Source organism: Poecile atricapillus, chromosome 27, assembly GCF_030490865.1.
Source record: "Poecile atricapillus isolate bPoeAtr1 chromosome 27, bPoeAtr1.hap1, whole genome shotgun sequence".
Lineage (NCBI taxonomy): Eukaryota > Metazoa > Chordata > Aves > Passeriformes > Paridae > Poecile > Poecile atricapillus.
In genome coordinates, this window is record NC_081275.1 from 3,072,137 (window position 1) to 3,094,823 (window position 22,687).

The 22,687-nt window shown below is 65.5% G+C and overlaps 3 protein-coding genes across 4 annotated transcripts; all 3 read right to left on the bottom strand.

Moving 5' to 3' along the window:
* Nucleotides 1–353: 353 nt before the first annotated feature.
* Nucleotides 354–9,377, bottom strand: KCNH4 (potassium voltage-gated channel subfamily H member 4). The gene is made up of 15 exons (XM_058858239.1): nucleotides 9,205–9,377; nucleotides 6,503–6,736; nucleotides 6,236–6,367; nucleotides 5,952–6,094; nucleotides 4,794–5,037; nucleotides 4,443–4,600; nucleotides 3,925–4,132; nucleotides 3,610–3,804; nucleotides 3,233–3,432; nucleotides 2,642–2,891; nucleotides 2,323–2,537; nucleotides 1,399–1,446; nucleotides 950–1,317; nucleotides 576–842; nucleotides 354–490 (listed from the first exon to the last, which is right to left on the bottom strand). The coding sequence occupies exons 1-14, from the start codon at nucleotides 9,278–9,280 to the stop codon at nucleotides 623–625; spliced, it is 2,691 nt and encodes an 896-aa protein (XP_058714222.1). The 5' UTR covers nucleotides 9,281–9,377; the 3' UTR covers nucleotides 354–490; nucleotides 576–622.
* Nucleotides 9,378–9,840: 463 nt separating this feature from the next.
* Nucleotides 9,841–10,397, bottom strand: HCRT (hypocretin neuropeptide precursor). Its single transcript, XM_058858262.1, has one exon. The coding sequence runs from the start codon at nucleotides 10,336–10,338 to the stop codon at nucleotides 10,021–10,023; it is 318 nt and encodes a 105-aa protein (XP_058714245.1). The 5' UTR covers nucleotides 10,339–10,397; the 3' UTR covers nucleotides 9,841–10,020.
* A 1,256-nt stretch (nucleotides 10,398–11,653) lies between these two features.
* Nucleotides 11,654–21,960, bottom strand: LOC131589096 (inactive phospholipase C-like protein 2). Of its 2 annotated transcripts, none has more exons than XM_058858236.1 (6): nucleotides 21,761–21,960; nucleotides 15,117–17,606; nucleotides 14,722–14,925; nucleotides 14,042–14,117; nucleotides 12,503–12,612; nucleotides 11,654–12,413 (listed from the first exon to the last, which is right to left on the bottom strand). In XM_058858236.1, the coding sequence occupies exons 1-6, from the start codon at nucleotides 21,938–21,940 to the stop codon at nucleotides 12,228–12,230; spliced, it is 3,246 nt and encodes a 1,081-aa protein (XP_058714219.1). In that variant the 5' UTR covers nucleotides 21,941–21,960; the 3' UTR covers nucleotides 11,654–12,227. The 2 variants fall into 2 exon arrangements, with proteins under 2 accessions (XP_058714219.1, XP_058714220.1); XM_058858237.1 differs by lacking the exon at nucleotides 21,761–21,960 and adding an exon at nucleotides 18,351–18,388.
* Nucleotides 21,961–22,687: the final 727 nt, after the last annotated feature.

Here is a 22,687-nt window from a genome sequence, read left to right on the forward strand (position 1 = left end):
GGAGTCCCCCGGGGAGGCTCCCCCGGGGTCAGTGCGAGCTGGTGGAGCCGGACCGCGGCTGCGGGCGGGCCCGAGACCAAGCCCCGGCCGAGCAGCCGGGGAAGGAACGGGCGGAGCGGGGCGGCAGCGGCGGCGGCTGCGAGTCCGAGCCCCGGCGGGGGTCGGGGCCGGGGGTGTCCCCCCGCGGCGGGCGCGGCCCCTCGGGGCCCAGCCAGGGGTGCAGCGCGGCGGCCTGGGCAGAACGGCTGCGGACGGGACAGCGCTGGGCCCGGGGGCTGGCGGTGGGGGAGCTGAGGGAGCTGGGGGGCACCGGGGGCGAGGGGGGCACCGGGGCAGCGGGCGGCGAGGGCCGGGGAGGCGGCGAGACGGTGGCAGGAAGGCGGCAGGGCCAGGCCGGGGGCTGCGGGGTGCCCAGGTGACCCTTGAGCAGCTCCATCATGCTCTGCAGCTCCCGGCTGAGGTGCGAAACCTCCTGGTTGAGGTGGTTGATCTGGAAAAGGACAGACAGCAGTGAGCACCGGCCGCTGTCCCCAGGGTTTTTGGGGACATGCAGCCACCTCTGGTCCCCACCGCACCTCCTGGTTGAGCCGGCTGATGTTCTGCTTTATCTCCTCTGTCTCCATCACCAGGGCTGGGCCGCCTGTGTCAGTCCCTGCTGGGGAGGACACAGAGAGCGGTCGGATGCCCTGGCGAGCCCCCCGGGCCCGGGGCCAGCACTCTGGCAGCTGCTGGCAGTACCTGAGGTGGGGGAATCCCTCGCCGCACTCTGCGGCGGGTCCATGTTGAAGCAGAAAGTTTGTGACTCTGAAGTCCCTCCGTTGTCTTCAATCCCATCCACGACTCTAGAGCAGGAGGGGGTGAGGATTGCCCCGCGTTACCCCCTCCCCTCTCTGCCACCATCTGAGCAGCCGCCAGCAGCAGGACAAGGCACCGGCACATCCAGCCGTACCTGGGACTGAGGTCGGGCGGGCCGTAAGTGTGCAGCGAGGGGATGAGGAGCTTGGCCGGCCTCCTGCCCACGCCACCATCCCGCTCCAGGAGCCGGGGGTCCCTCCGGCACTGCGGGGAGGGGCTGCGGCCGCGGCCGCCACGGGCTGGGGAGTGGCAGCTGTGCCGCAGGGCTGAGACCTGGCACAGCTCATCGCCCAGGAGGCTGCTCAGGGAGCCACGGCGCACGGAGCTGCTCAGCGCGGGCAGCAGCAGCTTGCGGCGGGAGCTGCTGGCAGGGGACTGCTGGAAAACCTCGTCGGGCTCCTCCTCAGCCTCCACGATGGAGGGAAGGGGCTTCTCCGGGGCAGCACCGCTCTCCGGACGAGGCTGCAGGCGGGCAGGAGGTCAGGACTGGTCCCAGCCCCAGCCATCCCCCGTCCTCCCCCATCGCCTCGGCAAGGGACGAACCTGTGGCGCCTGCGACAGCCTCGGGGACCGGGAGTAGCGGCAGAGCCCCTGCGGGGAGAGCAGACGGTACCGGCTCAGCAGCGGGAGGGAGCCCCCGCACAGCTCCACAGAGACCAGTCACGGGCTCACAGCCCCCCCAGCCTCTCAGTGCCCCCCTGGAAAACCGAGCCTTCCCCAGCCCCACACATCAGCCTCAGCACCAGCCTCCACAACCCCTCACTCACTCTCCTTCCTCTGCTGCTGCCATGTCAGTGGTGAGCTGCCCAGCCTCGGTCTGGGTGTTCTGAGCCAGAGCCAAGGCTGCGCCCCAAATCCCAGCCCCGGCTCAGCCATCAGAGCACCAGCTCTGTCTGGAGCATGCAGCCAGCTGGGGAGGGTGACACAGGTGCAGAACCTGCTGCACACTCCTGGAATTCTCCACTCTTGGTTTGTTTATATCCCTCCTGTGTTATGGACACGGTGGGTCTTGGTAGGGCTGTTTGGTGCCTAGAGACTGACCTCCCACACCACATCCACCAGGCTCAGGGGGGAATTGGGTACCACGGAGATGCTCCAGAGGAGATCCAAACTTCTCTCAGCAGAGCCAGAGGAGGAAAAGTGCAGCAGAGCCATTTCTGCAGCAGAACATCCCCCCGGATGCTGGAGCCATCAGCATGACTAAACCCACAGCCCCCAGCTGTGTGCTGCACTCCAGGGGGGACTTCAGCTTCCTGCATTGTAAATGCTCTTTCTGCCAATTCCCCGGGTTGGCAGAAGCAGGACAGGACATACCTGCATGCCGGGGTGGCAGAGCTGCAGCCCCCACCCCAGCCTTGGAGCCTGGGGACTGCAAGCAGGGAGCACTCAGACTCCCCTTCCATGGCCACGCTCAGCCCCAGGGCCATGAGGACAGGAAGGGGCCTGAGAAGGAGGACACGCACCCACCTCCATCTCGCTGCCCTCCCGCAGGTTGAAGGTCAGGTCCTGGTGGATGTCAGCTGTGAACTTGCTGGCGTACTCAGGATAGAGCTGTAGCACTTCACAGAGCCCCCGCAGCCCGATGTGCTGAAGGTCACAGTAGGTCAGCGCCTTCACATCCGCATTGGTCTTGATCACCTGGTCCGTGCTGCACAGGTCGGCTCCAATCAAATCCCCTTTGCCTGCAGGAGGGGACCAGGGGTGGGCTAGTGACACGAGCCCTGAGCCCCTCACTCTGCCGGCCAGCAGGAAGGGCTGGGGCAGAGCCCACGCCACCTGCCCTCACCCAGGATGGCCAGAACCACGTTGTCCTTCAGCACCTCGAGGGAGCCGGAGCAGACAAAGTAGTTGGCCTGCAACGCGTCGCCCTGGCGTAGCAGATACTCCCCCGGGGCACAGAATGAGGTCTTGATGTGGAGCGAGAGGGAGCGGAGGCAGCCCCGGCTGGCGGTCTCAAAGATGGGCAGCTGCAGGATGTCCTTGTTGAGGTGCATGGCCACGTCCGCACGCAGCTCGTCGGGGAAGTCGTGTAGGAGCTGGGGAGAGAGGAGCCGAGGCTCTGAGCACGAGGCACGGGGAGCAGGGAGCAGCTTTCCTGCAGGCCCAGGGGACAGATCCCCCTCCAGAGCAGGGAATCTCGCTGCTGAGCTGCCCGTGTGTCTCAGCAGTGCTCAGCAGTCCCGACTGGCAGAGGCGAGCTCTGTGGTAATCAGCTGCTTCTGCTCCATGTGCCTGTCCCGCTCCCTGTGCTGGCAGGAATTGGCCCCAGACCTGGTCCCTCCAGCACCACTGAGCCGGCCCTGCCAGCCCCATTGCTCCCTGCTGGGTGCAGGTCACGGCTGGAGGGGGCTGGCCGAGCCCCACCAACACCTCCTACCTCGTTAGCATCAATGCCGTTGTTCACCGACCAGGTGGTCTGGAAGTACTCCAGCATCCTCTGCTTGAGCTGCTGGGGCAGGTGATGGACGCGGATGAAGTCCTTGAGGTCCTTCATGCGCGTGTGGTAGAGCGAGCGGCGGGAGTACATGCGCTGGATGATGGCCGTGACATTGCCAAACACAACGGCGTGCATCAGCGCTGGGGGCAGGAGGGCAGCGTCAGGCCCAGCGTGGGGCACAGCTCGGGGGCACCTCCCCAAACCCCAGCCCGGGGCTGTCTCACAGGGCACACGTGCCCATCATCTCCCCCTGGATTGCCCATCGGTGCCCCGGCAGCCCGAGGTGAGGCCCTGCCCGGCCCCACTGCTCGCCTCACCCCCAATGAGCATGGTGCAGATGGAGAAGATCTTCTCGGTGTCGGTGTTGGCGCAGACGTTGCCGAAGCCCACGCTGGTCAGGCTGCTGAGGGTGAAGTAGAGGGAGGCGATGTAGGCGCTGCGGATGGAGGGGCCCCCCACCGAATTGTTGATGTAGGGAGCCTCCAGCCTCTTGCCCAGCTCGTGCAGCCAGCCTGCCAAGCACAGCCCGGGGTTAGCAGGATCCAGCTGTGAGGGCTGCACCCCTGGCACTGCTGCCCCACGGCACGGGGGGGGATCCCAGCGCTCCGAGCACGCCTCCACCCCACGCTCACCGATGTCCCAGGTGCGGGGGTCGTTGCTCTCCAGCTCCTTGCGGCCGATGACGTACCAGATGCAGGCCATCCAGTGCGCCAGCAGCGCAAACATGGACATGAGCAGCGTGAGCACCATGGCGCTGTACTGAGAGTACCGGTCCAGCTTCTGCAGCAGCCGCAGCAGCCGCAGCAGCCGCACCGTCTTCAGCAGGTGAACCAGCGAGGTCTGGGGGGCAGGCAGGAAGGTGAACCCGGTGTAGCTGCAGGCAGGGGCAAAAAGGGACCCCAGAACCACCCCCGGGGCAGGAACCCTTTGCCACCCCCACAGCTGCCAGGAGGGTCATGGGTTATAGGGCAAGGCACAGGCAGCTTATCCCCAATCAGCCTTACACCCCTGTGCCTAACACCCAGCAGTCAGCCAGGGTCATGGCTTGTCAGGGCACCAAATATCCCCAGGAGACGTGGGTGTTGGAGAGGGGCAGGGAGGTGGGCAGCAGCTTTGCTGTCGAAGGTGTGTTTGTGCCAGCAGCACGCACCACAGTCACATTGAAGATGTAGAGCAGATCGAAGGGCAGAGCAGCAATCAGATCCACAAAGAACCAGGTGGCCACGTAATGGATGCAGATGGAGCGAGGGTCGTACACAACCTGGCCCGACTGGCTCACGTATGTTGTCCGGAAGTTCAGGATGATATCTACCCCAGGAGAGCAGAACCAGCCCTCACCACCCCTTCTGTGGCTGCCAGAGCTGAGCCAGGACCACAGCCAACATTGATCTCACTTCTGGTGTGCCCAGGAGCAACAGCAGGGGCACAGCAATCCCAACTCCCCTCTCCATCACCTCTCATCCCTGCCCCACCTCTATCCTGGATCAGGATCCAGACTTACCGAGGATGAAGAGCATCTCTACGGCGATGTCGCTGACAATGGTGCTGCGGGCAGCTGAGAGACTGTCCTCTGTGCCCGTGAAGCAGACGTTGTAGGGGACGGTGATAGCCACATAGAAGGTGGCCAGCAGGATCAACCAGTCCCAGAGTGCCTTGAAGATGCTGTAGTGGAGCAGGATGAAGCGGGACTTCTGTACCGAGGCCACCTTGTACTCGGGGATGGACGGCTTGTTCTCAAACACGTTCTGCAGGAGCAAATGTGGGGTGCTACGGGGATGGTGCAGGGGCCATCCCACACCAGGGGTGAAGACCACCACAGCCACCCCATCTCCTGAGTCCTGCCAACCAGCTGGCAGCCCCTGATGCCAGGGTGATGACACCCTTCTCCTTGCACTGTGGTCACCCTCAGAGATGGGCACAGAATGGCCAATTACAGCACATCAATTAACACAATGTCATTGCTACTAACAGTAATCCCCTGGCAGTGCCAACTGCTGCCTGGAACCATCTCAGGTGCCAATTCCCATGCTGGGGCAGAGGAGAGGTGAGGGCACAGCCAGGGCCATCCCACCCAAATCCCCAAAATTCAAGCCTGGTGCACTGATATCCTTTGCCTAATGTCCTGGGGTGACTTTATGACGCTCATCAGCTCTGGGACCCCGCAGCTCTTGGACCCTCTCTCTGGCCCCACAGCTGCAGGTGGTGCCCTGTACTGGGCACAGCAGCCTGGCACAGGATTGACTCTGGTCCCTGCCCCGTCTGGCAGCTCCAGAGCTCTGGCACCCTGGTAACAGCACTCCCCAGAGCCAGGATGGCTGTGCTCAGAGCCAGCACTGGGCTTTCCTGACAGTGTGTGTGTGAGGAGAGGCACAGCTCTGCCACAGCTGCCAGGTCTGCTGTCTCAACAGCAAGATCTGGGCACCCTCTGGGTTCTCCTGCTGCCAACCAAACACAAGTGCAGCATGGCTACGGCGTGGCTGCCAGAGCTGGGGGGCATTTCAGTACTTGGCAGACCAGGGAGGGATGTGCATGGGAACAGCATCCCAGCGAGGCTGGGTGAGGCTGGAGGCTGCTGTCAGGAGAGCTGCTGCACTGCCAGTTCACCACAGCCCCGGAATGGGAGGCACTGGGAAAAACTGAGGGTCTCCCAGATCCTTACACGGTTGATTTTCATCTCGCCACGGTCTCTCCGGACAAACTGGCTGCTGAGCTGGTGCAGCATGGTCCTGCCCTGCCTCCGTGCAGCCCTCAGGTGTGAGTTCCCAGGCTTCTTGCTCCTCTGTTTCTCACTCCTTTGCTTCTCTGCAGTGGACAAGGCAAGCTGAGTTAATGACAGTGTCGGGACGTGGGTGTACGTGTTCCTCACCAGGGAACCCCTTTGTCACGTGCCCACTGCACACGCTGCTCCCTGAATCCCATCCCCATTCTACAGCCATGGCTCACCCTCCTTCTTGTCCCCAGGGTAGCTCCTGCCTCGGCTCTCTGTGATGTCCTTGAAGGAGAAGAGGAAGAGCACCACCTCCCCCTTTTCGTTCTTGATGGGCATGATGTCCAGCAGGCACCAGAAGGCAGCTCCTGGGTGAAGGAGAGAGTTGGTGAAGGCAGGGCAGCTCCCCCACCCAGCAGCATCCCCCCAGGACCATGAGACCACGATGGGGCCAAATCCCAGCTGGAGCTGTGGCCAGGGACCCGGCCCCATGTGCCACTCACCACCCTTCTTGTAGAAGCAGACCTCAGTCTGGTACTCCTGCCTGCTGTCCAGCGCCTTCTCGATGCTCTGCAGGATGGGCTCGCTGGTCTCAGCCCCACAGAGGAAGCGGCAGCTGCAGTTCTTCTGCATGACCTCGGTGCGGGCAAAGCCAGTGAGGTCGCAGAAGCCATCGGAGCAGTAGACAATGGGGAAGCCACAGCGGCCCTGTGCGTTCGCCAGGATGAAGTTGCTGTCTGAAAGGAGACACAGCTGCCCTCGAGGCCCTGGGGCAACCTCAGAGGGCATGGACAGCAGCCCAGCCCTCCCGGCCCCCCATGTGTCCCTCTGGGAAGTGGATCCAGATCTCCACGTGGCTGCTGGCTGCCCCTAGCTGCTCCCAGAGCTTGCTCATCCCCTCTCCTGCTGCCCCCAAGGTCCCAGCTCGGGCAGGACCCCAGCCCCATGTTTTGGAAGGGGAAGGAGCCCGGATCCATCTCCTGGCCCCCATCACCCACGCGAGGCAGCTCACGCCTCCCCCTCGCCATCTGCCACTCCAGCTCCGCCGGGGCTCAGGGAGCTTAGCGGGAGCAGCAGCTCCCGGCTGGGCATATCCAGCCCAGAGGTGCCCAGCTGTGGTGCTGACACCCCCAGAGGTGTGGGGTGCTGGGACACCAGCTGAGAGGGTGGGAAAAAAGCCACGAGCCCACGGGAAGTCAAGGGCCAGTGCCCAGCTGCCATGAGCTGGAGAGGAACCACAGCATCCTCGGCCTCTCAGCAACACCCAGCCTCAGAGCCTCCCCAGCATCACCCAGCCCTGGCAGTGGGAGGTGGCACCAGCCACAGGAAAGTCCTCGCCAGCCCTGTGCCCTGCCCAACCACAGAATAGCTGTTCTGCCCCCCAGCCACAGGCCCTGCCCCACAGCACCAGTGGGACAGGCAGGCTCACGTTAGCAGGGTGCCAAGGAAGCGGGTGTGCAGCTGGCATGGACTGTGGTGGGACCCAGTGTGGGCAGACCAGGGTGTTCCCAGCCCCAAAATGGCCTAAAGTGGTGGGTGCCCAGCACAGGACCCCGGCACCACACAGCCAGGATCAGGAAGATGTGCTGTGCCCCCTCTCACAGAAGAAAGGAGCCCACGGTGATGCCAGGACCTGCACACCACGGGCAGAGCGGTGCCAGAGCAAGGCAAACGCAGCGAGAGGCTGCGGGAGGGAAGGGATGCAGCCCCGGCCGATGGGGGTGCCCTGGGGCCACCACAGCACAGCTCAGCCCAGGATTAGCTCGGAGAAGCAAAAATAGCCTGAAGCTGTGACTAAGGCCAGATTTTGGCTCTGGGAAGCCGGGATTATGGTGATATCCAGGATGTGTTATTAGAACAGAAAACAAGGGTTTGCATTTGGGAGTGGCTCAGTGAGCTGGAGGATGTGGCCCTGGCAGGCTTGGCAGACCCCAGCCATGGTGGCCAGTGGGCCTGGCCAGGTGCCCCGGGGCCCAGAGCAGCAGCTGTCCGGGAGAGGCAGGGTTAACTCCCCTCGGGGTATCACTGCGCTAAACCCCTCTCCATAGCAGATAAAGCCGATAAGAGGCACATCAAACCCGCAAAGCCCCACACCGTTTAAAAGTGCTCGGAGGCGGTTGGGCAGCTTTGGACGGGGGACTGCCAGGGCACTGGAGGCAAAGCCAGGCTCTCCGGGGCAAATTCCCAAGGCTTTGGTGGTGGTGTTGCAGTCAGCTTCCCCCAGAACCTCCCAGGAAAGCCTGATCCCGGAGCTCTGCCCCTGCGGAGGGACAGCGGGATCACAAACATGGGGCACAAGTGGCTCTGCCCTGTCACCTCCAGGAGCAGCTCAGTCAGAGTCGGAGAAGAGACATTTCTCACACGTTGCAGCCCCAAGGATAACATTCCAAATTTCAGCTTCCCTGAGCAAATGACCCCCTGCGCCACCAGGGCTGCCTCGTGTCCCTCCAGGCCAGGAGACAGCTCGGCAAAGCAGCAAACACATGCTCCAGAGTGCTCCGATTGCCTCGACAGTGCCCTGGGAGGTGGCTGCGGGCTCCCAGGAAGGGAGGAGATGATTAGCCATGCAGGCAGCTGGCCCGGGAGACACCTGCTGCAGGTGTTTTTGAGGTGAAGCTGAGGTCAGTCGTGAGCACCGCCCGTCCCCGGGTGGCTTCATGGTGCCGGCAGTGCTGGAGCTGGCGTGTGGCGCCCGGACATCACCCACCCCGGCTTCAATCCGTCCCGGGCCCGGCACACGGGGGGGAACTCGGGGGTCGGGGACACGGGCACGGGCCGGGGCAGCGGGGGGGCCCGGGGATCCCGGGTCATCCCGGGTGTACTGAGCCGGACCGTGCCCTCTCCGGGTGTCCCCCGCCCTTCCCGGGGCCCCGCGCGTCCCTCCGGCAGACACCGGGATCTGTCCCTGGTGCTGAGCGCGGCTGCGGCGACACCGAGCGGCACCGGCAGCGGGAGCGGGGAGAGCCCCGCGGGGGCGACCCGGGCCACGGGCACGGCGAGTCCCGGAGCACCGAGCCCAGACACGGGACGGTCCCCGTACGGAGCGCGGGTGGCCGCACCCGGCCGAGGCTCCGGCTCAGCGGGGCCGGTCCCAGCCCTGTCCCCATGTCCCGTTCGCCGTGTCCTGCGGGGCACCGCCTTTCCCCACCCGGTGTCCCCCCTCCGCCACCGCCACGGCCCCTCCCCGGTCCCGTCCCAGCCCTACGTGTGCCATCGAAGCGGGTGGCGATGGTGTCCAGGAAGGTGTTCTGCGGCGCCAGCAGCCCCTTCATCACCGGCATCGTCCCGCCCGACCGGCCGGCCGCCGCGGGGCTGCGGCGGCGGGGCTGCCTCCGCCGCCCCCGGCCCCTCCGCGGCGCCGCAGGCTGATCCCGGCCCGCCCGGGGCTCCCGCCACGCCCCCGCTCCGCCCCGGCACCGGGAGGGGCCTCGGCACCGTCGAGCACCGTTCCCCGCCCGCGGGTGGGGCGGTCTGGCCCGGGGGGGCTCTGGGTTGGAGGCGGCAGGACCCGCTCGGCATTGGAGCCGCCGTACCGGGAGCACCGGGAGCCGCTCGGCGCTGGAGCCGCCGTACCCAGAGCACCGGGACCCGCTCGGTACTGGTGCCGCCGTACCGGGAGCACCGGGAGCCGCTCGGCACTGGAGCCGCTCGCCCCCGGCCCTCCCAGCCCCGCGGGGGCTGCAGGAGGAGCGGGACCCTCGGTCAGCCTCTGTCCTGGTACCGCTCCCAGGCAGCTGCACGCCCCGGTGCAGGCGGATGAGCCCGGTCCAAGCGCGGCTCCGGCAGCTGCCCCGGCGCTGCGCCCGCCCAAGCCCTCCCCAGAGAGACAACAGAGCCGGGTGACATCAGGCTACCATTTATTGTAAAAGGCCGCGGTGCCCGCGGTGCCCTGAGCAGGCCGGGCCAGGGCCAGGGCTGGGAGGAGGTATCTAAAAGTGCTATTTACACTGAGCTCCGGCTGTGTGTCGCCGGAGTCCACCCCGCCAGGGATCCCCTCTCTGTCCCGCTGCCCCCGTCCCATTTAGTAAAAGCTCCTCGCAGCTCCCTGGGCCTGGCTCGTGCTCAGATCCTTCCCTGAGTGTCCCTGGCACTCCCTGGGGCCGTCAGGGCTGCTGTCAGCGCCTCTCGGCACCGCTGTCGGCTGGGCGACCGTGCCCGCAGGGCAGCCCAGCGTGTCGTGGCAGGTGGTGCCAGGGTGCTGCCCGCGCTTGCCCATGGTGAGGATGCCCGCAGCGTGGTTGCCGGAGCCATGGAGCAGGCGGTACAGCCGGCTCTGGAAGGCCAGGGGGACGCTCTTCCTCTTGCCCAGTGTGAGGATTCCAGCGGCGTGGTTGCCCATGCCGTGCAGGAGGTCGTAGACACGGCAGGAGCAGGTCTTCTGCCGGCAGCAGTGGGGCAGGTTCTGCCGGGCAGCAGCCAGGGAGCAGAAGAGGAGCAGGAGCAGGAGGCAGGCAGCTCGCCGGGGCTGCCGGAGCAACGCGCCGCGTTAGAGCAGGGCAGCGACAGGGCAGAGAGGGGGGGAACTGCAGAGCCCCAGGACCCTTCCCCCTGCTGTGCTCACTGGTGTTTCAACTCCTCCCTGCCCTGGTTGTTGCCACAGCGGCCCAGCCCCACACCCGAGGTGCACCTGGACTGTCGCCCTTTGCAGCACCCTCACCTGTGTTCCAGCCAGATGTGGGTGTCCTCACCGCAGCCCTGCTCCGGCACACAGCAGCTGTGGCAGACACCCTCCTCTCTGCCCAGTGCCATGGGACAAGCAGTGAATGCTGCAGGCATTGCACGCCCAGCTCCCTCCCAAGCAGTCCCCTCATCAGCTGCTGGTACAGTCGGGGAGTCCCGGGGATTTGCTGCACACTCGGAGATTCCCAAGAAACCGGCCAGGCCCTCCCACACCCCCAGCCCTACACTCTGATCTCCCACCCACCGCTGTTCTCTTGTCCCCAGGGGCTGCAGCACCCCAGCCCCACCTTGGTGTTGGGCACCTCCATCCTTGCTGGGGTCTTCAGGTGGCCGAGCGGCTCTGGGGCATGTCCCATCGGGCAGCCGACAGCACGGCACCCTGCACTGACACTGCCACTTTATAGAGCCCGGCACAATAGTGCTGCCAAAAATACCGCTGGGCCAGCGGCAGCGACTGGTCTCTGGGAGACGTGGGAGCGCTGTGGCCGGTAGCCCGGAGACCGTCCAGGCCTTTCCCCTCATTTTTCCCCTCATTTGCACGTCCCCATTGTGAGGGTACTCACTGGACGGGATGCCTGGCACTAATGAGGCCATAATTGCCCCCGGGCCGCGCTGCTGGGCTGGCACAAATGGGCTGAAGGTCAGCGCTGGCCGGCTCCGACAGCAGCGCAATGCGCGGGGCCGCTGCTCAGAGCCCCATTAGGCTAATTAAACCCCCGAACAAAGGGCTGCCAGCAGCTCCACGGCTCCCTGACTGACGTGGGGAGCCGTCACCCTGCGCTTGGCTGCTGCCAGGGAGGGATGGTGCCACCAGGGTCCTGTACCTGCTGCCACCTTCCATCCCCTTTGGTGACACCATCCCATCCTGCTCCAGCGCCTGGAACAGAGGGAGCCACAGGGCACCAGGGAGGGTCTTGCACTCTTTATAACACTGCACACCCCCGCCTGACCCCAGAACACCTCCAGCCTTTGCTTGTGCTGGGGGATGAACCCAAATATTTCCCTGATGCCAGAAGCCACGGGTGCTGTTCAGGGACACCCTGGCCCCACATCTGCTGCACCAGAGAGCCTCCCAGCTCCTCTGTATAGTGGGGACCCTAGGGATGCTATGGAGGTGACAGGACCAGTCAGGATTCTTCCTGCCCCAGCCAGATTTTCCCCAGGGCTGGTGAAGGCCAAACCTGCAGCCCTGGAGAGGGAGGGCAGAACTCCAGACCTGGGGCTGCTTTTCCACGTGGCATCTGGCACAGCAGGCTGGGGGTACATGCACATGGGCACTGGGGTACCAGCATCCCCACCGGCCCCTCGGCAGAGTACTGGCTCCAGAAGCAGATGGAGGGGATAGATGAGTCCTCTGGGAGCTTGGTGGGGCAAAAGGGAGCAGGGACATCTCTCCCAACATCTCCACTGAATTCTGGTGCAAGCCCCTCAACACGGCAGAGCACAGGCACCCAGCCTCACACACATTCCCCGGGCAGGCTGGGGCTCCCTGCTCCCGGCCCCTGCGGCCAGGGGTGCTCAGTCCGGGCCCCGAGCCCCAGACCGGGGTCAGCAGGACGCTGTGTCGCCACCTCCGTCTGTCTCAGGGATGGGCTCCAGCGGAGCTTGCAGCCGAGAGGGCTCCGGCGAGGCTGATCCGTTCCTGCCGATGCCGCAGGACTGCCCCGCATTGTGGATCTGCCACAGGTTGTCCAGTGCCTCCGCCTTGGCATGCTTGAGGAGGTCAGCCTGGCCCTGCGGGGAGGAGACGGGGGGTGTGTTAGGGTGGAGGCAGGAGGGTGACGGGGCAGGGCAGAGTTATCCCTGCAGCCTTTGCCCCTCACCTTGAGGACGGTGATGTTCCAGGCGAAGCTCTCCAGCGCCTTCTGCAGCTTGCGGCCCCGCAGCCCTTCCTTGGTCTCGATGCGGTGCAGCTCCTTGTGGAAATCCATCCCTGCATTGGTGGGAGAGGCGCTCAGTGGGTGCAGGGACATTGGCACAGGGACAGCCACCACCCACGACCAACAGGGACCAAGCCAGAGGGATGCCCTTTGCCCACCATGGGGTTGCAGTCAGGGTGGGCTCCCCCCTGCCCCGGGAGCCTCAAGAATCCTCCATGCCCCAAACGATGGGCCAATGGAGCCCCAAACATCCCAGCACCATGTTCAGCTGTGGCCTGTGGCCACTCTGGACCCCAGAGGTCTGGAAGGGCAGCGAAGACCCTGGGCAGAGGCACAGCTCTTGAATTCCATGGCTCATCTGGGGGGGGAGTGTGAGCAGGGCCCCCAGACCCCCCCATCGGAGCGCAGGCCCCGTCACTGTGCCCCATGTGACATCCCCTGAGTGGGTGCTATATTTACCCCTCCTGACGCAGCAGCGGCTCTGGGCCCACGCGAGGGTTCCCACGCAGCTCGCTCGCCCTCGCGCTGCCAATCAGCGCTCCCACGGCCCCGCGCCCCCGCCGCAGCTCCCCGGACCCCCAGCTCCTGCCAGCCGGGTTCCGCCTGTGCTGCCACCACAGGGGCTTGTCCACAGCACGGCCAGGGTGAAAGCAGGGACAGGCAGCACCAGAGCACGGGGGTGGGGGCTGCAGCTGCCAAATTGCTGCCTACCGGCACCCCTGGAACCCCTGAATCCCTCTGCACACCCCAGAATCGCTCTGCCCTGCAGCACCCCAGCGCAGCAGCTGGAGCAGCACAGAGGGCACAGCACCAATCTGTGCCCTGCAGCTTGTGCCCCACTGCTCCACTCCCCCAGCGCTCGCAGCAGTGGCAGAGCTGAGCCAAGAGCTTGGGGAGATTTCCGTCTGCCGCGTAGGCAGGGAACAAACACGGCTGCTGGCAGCAAGGCTGGCATGGCGGGGACAGCAGAGCAGGGCCCCCTCCTTCTTCCCCAGCCCCTCCAGCTCCTGACACTCTCCCAGCCCCAAGGGGAGCCCGCAGAAGCCTCTGGAGCTGGTGGGGCTATGCCTCTGGGGTCCCAGCCAACAGAGGGGCCACGGAGCCATCAGGGCCTGGAGTGGGGCCAGAGGTCCCAGGCAGCTGCCAGAGTGGGGGCACCTGCAGGGAGGACCAGGGCAGGCGGCAGCAGCACCTGCCTGTGTGGGTTCTGCCATGTGTTTGGGAAGTCTTAACACTCAGTTGCCATTTCTGCCGTCAGCCCTAGCCTGTTATTTCTGGCACTAATTATGTTCTGGTTTTTGACAGCTAATGACTCTTCCCCGCTTCCTCATCAGCCTCCCCCACTCTGCTTGCTCCCTACCACACAGCTCTGCAGCCCACCCACCCACACCCTGCCCCAGTGCAGGAAGCCCTGAGCCCCAGGACGTGCTTGGGTCCACAGCCAGAGCCAGAGCAGAGCTGGGGCTGCCCTCCAGGACCCACCTGCCTGCTGTGCCTGGATGAGCTTCCCGTACACGGCGTCGGCAGACTCGATCAGCGTCCGGCTAGTCTGGATCATCTAGGGAGAGGGGCAGCGTGAGGAGCTGGCCAGCCCTGGCCCTGTGCCCCCAGCCAAGTGGATGAGGAGATGGGGCTCATCAGGGGCTGCCCCTACACCAAGCCCAGGGCCTGGCCCTTCCCACCTCACCACACATGGCTGGGTATGGTGTGACCTGCACCTGGCCAATGGCCAGGTTCCCTTCAACACAAAAGAAGGAAGCAGCTCTGGCTGTGGCTATTAATGGGATTTCTCCCACCTGGTGGGACCAGGACAAGGGACAGGCAGTGCAGACATAGGGGAGGGGCTGCAGTGTCCAAGGCTCAGATGATCTGGGCAAGCCTGTGCCTTGGCAAGACTCCTTCCTGGGCAGCCCTCATGCAGCCCCCTGGCCACTCACCTTCCCCTGCCCCAGGATGGGGACAGTGAGCTCACGATTCCCCATCCTTGGACCTTCTGATCCATCCCACAAAACCTGCCTGGGTTCATCCCACAAACCTGCCTGGGTTCATCCCATAGAAACTGCCTGGGTTCATCCCACAAAACCTGCACCACCACTGGCTGCTGGTCCCTCTGATCCCAGGGAGCCTCCCCAAGGAGCTGAGCCCAGCAGGACGGCACTTACCGTCTCGTAGGCAGTGAGGACCTTGCGCAGCAGGTCAGGGATGGGGCCCTGGGCCTCCATGGGGGGGTACTGCTCTGCCAGGTTGAGGGTGACACTGGGTGCGCTGTCACTGTGCAGCAGCCACGTGGACACCGTCAGGATGCACTGCTTCATATTGGCAGCGGGTGTCAGCCCACACAGCTCCTTGAAGGAGACCAACGCATTCTGCAGAGACCAGTGTCCAGTGTCAGTTCAGCTGGGCAGACCCCCAGGAGCACCCCCATTTCCCACAGCTCTCTGCTTCTCGCTCACATCCCCCGGGAAAAGGGGGACAGCCTGGCTCCCCACCACTCTCAGTCCAGCCCCATCCTCCCCCGCACAAACCAGGTCCCCGGGTGCCTCTGCAGGGTCCATACCTGTACATTCTCCCGCAGGTCAGTGGCCTCCCGCAGCGGCTGGGTGGCCGTCCGGAAGACTTCATCGATGGCTTTGATGCCAGTGGCCTTGGTGGAAGTGTACTCCCGCACTCGGCGGCCCCGGCGCCCCGCCAGCCCCCGGCGGTGCCCCTTGCCCCCACCACGGCGGTCAGTGATGGCCACATGCACAAAGAGGGTGGCGTGGGGCAGGGGCTCCCCGGCCAGCGACTGGAGGGGGACATGGCGGTAGCCAGGCTGCAGGCACTCGAAGGGGATGGTGTACTGGGCAATGAACTCGTCCCCAATGTAGTCATCGTCCAGCACAACGAAGCGCAGGACGGCCAGCTCCGGCAGGTTGATCTGGAACTCCAGGCTCTCGTCGAAGATGGGGTTGTCCCCGCTCTGCAGGGCTGTCTTGGTGCGGTGCTCAGCGCAGTCGGCCGGGATGCCATGGATTTCAGCACAGACATAGGGCTCCACAACCTCCCCCTTGGCCCCCGAGCCCTTGGGCTTGGGCAGGTTCTGCCCACTGATGACCTTGAGGTGCAGGAGCTGGGCAGGCACCCCAGGCAGGGAGTCCTTGGCGTTGGCACTGAAGTAGGAGACCTCCTCCCGCATGATGGCCGGGCGGAGGACGTAGCCACAGGCCCCGTTCTGCCGGAACCAGCCCGCATTCAGGTCCATCATGAGCCCTGGTGTCTGGTAGTTCATAGCCACCATCTGGCAGCCGCACTTCCAGAAATCCTGGGGGTTCATGTTGCTGGCATCGATGCGCATGGGGCTGGGGTAGATGCGGGAGAGGAACCGCTTGTTGTAGCTGACCAGCTCAGCCGGGCACTCGTTGGCGAAGCGTCCCGCCTCCACCTCGCTGAAGGAGCACATCTCCCAGTAGCGTTGCCCACGTCTCGAGCTCTCAAAGTCCTGGAAGGGGACAGCCTGGCAGAGGCTCACCAGCTCCGAGAGCTCACGGCTGAGGCGCACCCGCCGCAGGCCACCTCCCTCCGGTGCCTCCCGGTCCTCCTGGCCCAGTCGCCGCGCCAGCTCCCAGCCTTCCTCCTCATCCGACACCTCCCCCTCGCTGTCCTCGCAGGTGGGCGGCAGCTTCTTGCCCTTGATGAGGATGCGGCCCTTGAGCTCCTCCGGGGACGGCAGGTAGGACGCCACGGGGTTGGGGGGCTCCAGGTACAGCTTCTCCCCCAGCGTCTTGCGCAGGCACTGAGCAGCGAGTCGCTGCTGGGGGGCCGAGCAGCGCACCACCAGGCAGAGGATCAGGGGGTAGGCGGAGGCAGTGAAGGCGTGCTGGTCAATCAGCCCCACCACGGCACGGAAGGGCACACAGGAGGCAGCTGAGGGGCTGGTGTAGACCACGGGCTCACCCTCGGGGCCGTCCCACAGCACCAGCTCGATGCTGCGGCAGCCCAGGCCCAGGGCACTGATGTAGCCAGTGATGTCTGAGCGGCCCCAGAAGTTGTCCTCCAGCAGGCAGGCGCTGTGGGCAGAGCTGATGTAGTAGTGGGAGAGGGGCTGCGCCATGTCCTGGCAGACCTTGCGGTGCTGCGGGTCAAAGATGGAGCAGTCAGCAGAGAGCAGGTAACGTGTGAAGCCGTCGATGGCCAGGTAGCCCTTCTCCCGGCCCTCCTTGGAGGGCTCATACTTGCTGACGATCTCCAAGCACTTCTCCTCTGTCACCCCCTCCATGCCCTGCTCCACCTCCAGGAACATCAGCAGGTCCTTCACACCCAGGTATTCCTTGTTGCTGGAGAACTGGACCAGCAGGAAGAAGATCTCAGGGCGAGTGCAGAGCTCACAGTATGCCTCCACAAAGAGGTCACAGGCCACCTCCATGCCAGGACGCTCGCTGGCCTTCTGCAGTTCCTTGAACTTCAGCTCGATGGTGGAGGTCTTCATGCCAGGGTTGAGTGCTTTGATCAGCTGCACAGCCCGGGACACAGGGATGCGGCCAGACTTCTCCAGGTCAGCAAGGTCAAAGACGGAGGAGATCCAGGATGTCCGGAGGCTGGGGTGGCCAGTCCCAGGCGCCTCAGGGCTGTGCTTTCCATAGGACACCAGGTAGCGCAGCCCCATCACCCAGGCACTCACCACATCTGCTGAGCTGGCCACCAGGTCCAGGGACTCGTAGTTGTCTCCATAGATGATGGAGAAGGCGCACTCGTCCGGGAACTGGTCGGAGAGGCCATTGCTGCGCAGGACAGGTGTCTTCTTGCCCACACGCACCTCTTTGACCGATTTGATCTCAATCTTGGCCTTCTCTGAGTCCTTCTTGGAGGGCTCCCAGCGCACGGAGCGCATGTCAGCATCCAGCACGAAGAAGCGGCTGTACATGCGGGAGTTGGAGCGCACCTTCTTCAGCTCACAGCCCTCCAGCATGAGGGAGATGCAGGCAGCTGTGCTGTTGATCTTGCGGTCATTGGGCATGGAGCTGAAGGACACTGTCTTCTTCTTCTGTGCTGGCCGCTGCCGAGAGCCATCCTGCCAAGGTGGGAAAGGGGCAGAGCCATCAGGGACAGCCAGGCAGCACAGGCCTCACCAGTTCCTGGTATCCTCCTTCCCCACGGTCCCCCCACCCCGTCCCATCCCAAAGTAGTGCTTAGCACTGCCCCAGGGTGCCCCAGCACACTGCTAAGCCCAGTCCACACCGGTCCACCCCTCTCCTGGGGGCTGGGAGCCAGCTCCAGCCCTGGCTTTCCTCGCAGCTCACTGCCTGGCTTATTTTAACTCTGCTTTCCTTCCTTCCTTCCTGCTCCTGGCCCTGAGCTGGATCCTTCCCCACTGCTCGCTCACCCTCACAGGCACAGCCATGCGCCAGCAGCCCAGCACAGCCCCTGGCTGCTTGGCCTGGGGACACCAGAGGAAAACAGACACCCGGCATGTGATGCATGAGCAGAGCTGCTCCTAGGGAGCCCAAGGCAGACCCTCTGCTCTCCTGCAAGGAGCGGGGCAGGACAGTCCCTGCCGGTGCCACATGCTGGGGACCACCATGGCCATGGCTCTGTCCCACAGAGCGCAGGGTCACGAGGGCACGGGCTGTTTGCTGCCAGCACCTCATACCCACACTCTGTCCTGCCTCACTACGGGGAGAGGGACCCAGCTGCCACGGCGCTGGCAGGGGATAAGGGGGAACAGCAGGGCCAGGAGTGTATTATGGGATGGATTTCATTAAGCAGCACAGTAGGAGGAGATTTAATCCACTTCTTCAAGATTATGGTGAGTCACCTCTAATCTGGTGGTGTCTCTGTCAGAGGCAGGTCCTGCTCAGCTGTTCAGGTTGGAGGTGAGGGGTTGCTCCCCTTCAGTGCCCCGACAGCTTCCACAGCTCCTGCATGGGGCTGCGCCTGGGCAGGCACATCCCGTGCCTGATCCTGGAGGGTTGGGATCTGCCCCACGGGGTCAGGCAGCCATAGCCAAGGGCATTCGGGATAGGTCGCACAAATAGATGTGTGGCTTCCCCAGGGAATGGGGAATCCTCCAGGGATGCCCAGGGAAGGAGGAACCAGCACCAGCCCTGAGCCCCTTGTTAGAGCCAGGCATATCCTACTACCCCGGAGCTCGGATGTGGTGGCTGTTTGCATCCTCTCGCTGCCAGATTGCTCCAGGGAGCTGGCCGAGCTCCAAGACCCTGCCTCGGTGCCAGCCATCCCGGGTCGGCAGGCGCTCAGCGGCAGGTCACGCCATCGGCCAGCCCTGCGGGGAAGGACTCGACGCCGGATGCTTCCTGCGTGCTGCAATCTGAGCGCCCCACTGACAGGCAGCCGCAGCCCCCAGCTGGCCGAGGGGCGATGGGCACCGAGGGCAGCACCTCCTGCCCCCCGGCAGGACCCCCGCCCCTCTGCGGACCCGCTCCCCGCCCGGCGCACCCACCCCGCGCCGCTCCGCACCGGGCCCCACAGCTGAAAACAGGAAATCCATCCGGAAAGGAAACACGGGCGGGGGGCCTGTGTGCACCCAGAGCCAGGGACCTGCTCCAGCTGTGCCCGCTGCACGCAGCCACACACACCCCACCGGCACCAGCCCCGCCGGTCCCCCGGCACCCCGGCTCAGGGCCAAAGCCCGAACGCCCTCCCTGCAGACCCCCACCCTCTCAGGGGTAGATAGGGGAGGGGGTGCCCGCTGCAGCACTTTGGGGTGCAGATGGGTAGAGCGCACACAGACTCCTCTTCTCCCTCTGAACGGGCAAACAGCGAACAGGGGATGCGAGGAGCCTCCCGTCTGCAGCTGCCCTACGCTCCTCAGTGCGGCCTGGGGACCGGCAGGGAAGAGCCTCTGCTCCCTGGCAGCCTTTCCCAGGCTGTTCCCGGTGGTCTTCAACCCGGGGGACAGCCCACGGAGTGCTGGGCGACGGGCGGCAGGAGCAGCGCAGGCAGGTGACGAGTAAGGCAGCAGTGGAGCCGGGAGGACACGGTGCCCATGGCCATGACAGCATGGAACACCCCCAGACAGAGGGCAGAGCTCCGGCCGGAGCAGGGATCCTGCTCGCTGTGCCACCAAGCTGGCAGGGAGCAGGCAGAGCTCCACAGAGCGAAGCACAGATCGCGATGCCGATCGCGGTGCCAGTGGTGAGCGTGGGCTCACAAGGAGGGCACATTCCAGCCCAGCTGCCTGTCCTGCTCAGCCCTGCAGCATGTGTTAAGCACCTCTTCAGCCAATTATCTCCTTCATTAATGCCCTGGTGAGTGCTGATGCCCTAATCTCAGCCTCCACGTGACGGCCACCGTTACCGACCACGTAACCCACTCTCAAAGCAGGGGATGGAGAAGCGCCCATCAGTTGTCCCTCCTTTCCCTTTATCCCGCAGCCTGGCCGTGACGTGACTCATCTGCAGCTGAATTCCCCAGGTCCCGGGTCTCCCCACTACCCCTAATCCAGCGTGGGCAGGGGTGCGGGCAGGCAGCAGCCCCGGAGCTGAGGCAGTGGGAGGCCAGGCACAGTCAGGGCTTTTCTACCGTCGCTTGTTCCCTGCCAAGAAGAGAGCGACTGACACATCCACTCCCCGCGGCACCAGCTGCCACTCCCCGGCGAGGGGCCGTGGAGTCAGATCCCAGCAGAGGCACCACACAGCTCCTGGGACTGGCATGCGATGGGAAGTGGGCTCGGGGGACAGAGCAGCAAAATGCTATGGAAGCGACACCTCCTGCAGAATATCCAATACCCCCAAGTCCCTCTCAGCCCACGGGACCACCAGCCCACTCCGCTTTCAGCCTGGGAGGAAAGAAGGGAGCAGGTCCTCTAGCCAGGGCACAGGGACACTGCAGGGGACAGCTCTGAACCCCGATGCCCCAGGCCCCCCTGTCTCCACACAGCCAGTGAGTCGCACTTTCAGATTCACTCCTCCAGCCTTTTCTGGAAATCCCAAAAAATAACAGAGCTGGCAGCTCTTTCCACATGTGCCTCCGCTGCCGCTCAGGCCCCGGATGGACTCGGAGATGCACAACGGATCGGCACAAGCTGGGGACACTGTCCGGGTCTGACCTCCCCCGGGCCAGCGCCCTCCCTCGCCAGTGCTGGCCCTGGGCCACCCGACCTTCACGTGAGGCCAAATCCCGCGGTGACGCAGGTGGTGACAGGGATGTGCCCAGCCCGGTGCAAGCGAGATGTTCACCACCCCCAGCCCGCCATGCCCACGGATGGTCCCTGGGCAAGGAAGGATGCTGGTCCGTCCCGGGAGGAGCAGGAGACCTCGGCAAGGTCCCCAAGGAAACCGGGCACAGACGGTGCACTGGCAGCAGCCTCTGGTAGCACGGGAGCACTCGCAGGTCTCGGTGCCGTCACCGCGTGGGCACAGCCCGGCCGCCCCCGCAACAGTTTGCAGCGAGAGCCCAGGCGGGCGCGGGCAGAGACTCAGGGTCCTGACTCCGCTGTCCAGAAAACTGGGCTGGGGCACCACGGAAACAGCCCCCTCACCGGGTATTAATAGCACCGGAGCAATCCCAGCTTAAAATAGGCTGCCGGGAGCGGGGAGGCAAGTCCCGGGCGGACGTGACCTATTGTGTCAGCGAGTACCGCTGGCATCAGCACAATCAAGGGGGTTCATTTAGGAAAGCACACGTGGGATCCGCTGCCCACCCAGGTGGGAGACCCCCTAGACCCCGGCCCCACCACGGCCCGGCAACACCAACACCAGGTGTTGGGAGCAGACTGCAAGCTGCTCAGGCCAGGCCCGAGGCTCAGCGCTTGTCAGGAGAGAGCACGGGAGAGCAGAGGCTGCTCCAGGGGCAGGAGCGGGCATCTTCTCACGGGAACCCAGGGGTGTCCTGAGCAGGACCGGGTGATGCTGCAGCGTGGCCACGGCACTTGACAGGGCGATCCATGGACACTCCACAGAGCCGGGCCGGGCCGGGCCAGATTGTGCCCTTGGGGACCCTGGGTCCGGGCAGGGCGCGGGGACGCCGTGTCAGTCCCGGCGTGACCAGCACCGCGGGCAGGCGGCGACCCTCGGTCGCCCGGGGGATGCGGCTGCTCTGCAGCTCCTCGGAGCGGTTCCACGGGCACAGGGGGAGCGAGGAGCGGCGGACAGAGCCGGTGCGGGGGGACGCGGGGCTCGGCGGGGGGACACGGCTCGGCACCCCAGCGCTGCGCAGGTGCCGGGCCCGGGGCGCGGGGGGGCCGGGCCGGTGCGGGGCTCTCACCTTCATGATGCTGGCCCGGGGCGCGGCGGGCGCGGGGCTCCGCTCCGCCGAGTCCTCGCGGCTGCTGCTGCCTGAGCCCGAGCCGGGGCTGCCGCCGCCGCCGCCGCGGGGCCCGTTAGGCAGCGGCGCGGCGGGGCGGGGCGAGCCCGGCGGCGGGGCGCCCCGGGACCCCTCCGCCATCCCCCGCGGCCTCAGGGCAGCGGCCGCCGCGGGGCCCCGGGGCGCCCGGAGCCTGCGCCCGCCGCCGCCGCCGCTGCGGGCTCAGTGGCGGAGCGGGCGGGAGGCGGCGCGGCCGGGAGGAGGAGACGGGCCGGGCCGGGGGCGGGGACGCGGCGGGGATGGGGATGGGGACGGGGACTGCGCGGCCCCCGAGCCCCGAGCTGCAGCGGCGGGGCGCGGACGGGCACCGGGCACCGGCACCTTCCACCGCCGGGGCATCCCCGGCCTCCGCCCAACACCGCAGCGTCCGGGCCCGGCAGCCGCCCCATCCCGGTGGGACCCCGGCCGAGCCCGCACCCTGCAGCCGGGCACGCAAACCCCGCCTGGCACCCTTCAGCAGGGCACCCGCACCCTCTAGCCTTGGTACCAGCAGCACAAATGAGCCTGCACCCAAAACAAGCTGCACCCTGCAGTCGGGCACGCCAATCGACCTTGCGCCCTGCAGCCTGGCATCCAAACCCAGGCGGGCACGCAGCAGCCTGGCCCTGCCCAGCGGGTTCCACCCCAGCGACCTCCCCTCCCTCCGGGGTGGTACCCAGGCACGGCAGCGCCAGCAGAGCCGCCCAGCGCAGCCCTGGCCCCGCACGGCTCTGCCAGGCAGCTGCCTCAAGGCTTTTGTTGCGGGGTGCTCCCAGCCCAAGGCAAAGCTTCACCGCGACCTGGAGCAGAAATTTTGCTCCAGTTTTTTTCCAGCAGGGATGGGAGAGC

Coding starts and splice junctions, on each gene's coding strand:
- HCRT (XM_058858262.1), bottom strand. CDS start 10,338: ATGGGCAACCACGCCGCTGGAATCCTCACACTGGGCAAGAGGAAGAGC.
- LOC131589096 (XM_058858236.1), bottom strand. CDS start 21,940: ATGGCGGAGGGGTCCCGGGGCGCCCCGCCGCCGGGCTCGCCCCGCCCC. Junction 17,607..21,760: donor CCCGGGCCAGCATCATGAAG/GTGAGAGCCCCG, acceptor CCACCTTGGCAG/GATGGCTCTCGGCAGCGGCC. Junction 14,926..15,116: donor ACCTGCGGGAGAATGTACAG/GTATGGACCCTG, acceptor TGGTCTCTGCAG/AATGCGTTGGTCTCCTTCAA.
- KCNH4 (XM_058858239.1), bottom strand. CDS start 9,280: ATGCCGGTGATGAAGGGGCTGCTGGCGCCGCAGAACACCTTCCTGGAC. Junction 5,038..5,951: donor GCGAGATGAAAATCAACCGT/GTAAGGATCTGG, acceptor TTGCTCCTGCAG/AACGTGTTTGAGAACAAGCC. Junction 1,447..2,322: donor GGGAGGGCAGCGAGATGGAG/GTGGGTGCGTGT, acceptor CTCTCCCCGCAG/GGGCTCTGCCGCTACTCCCG.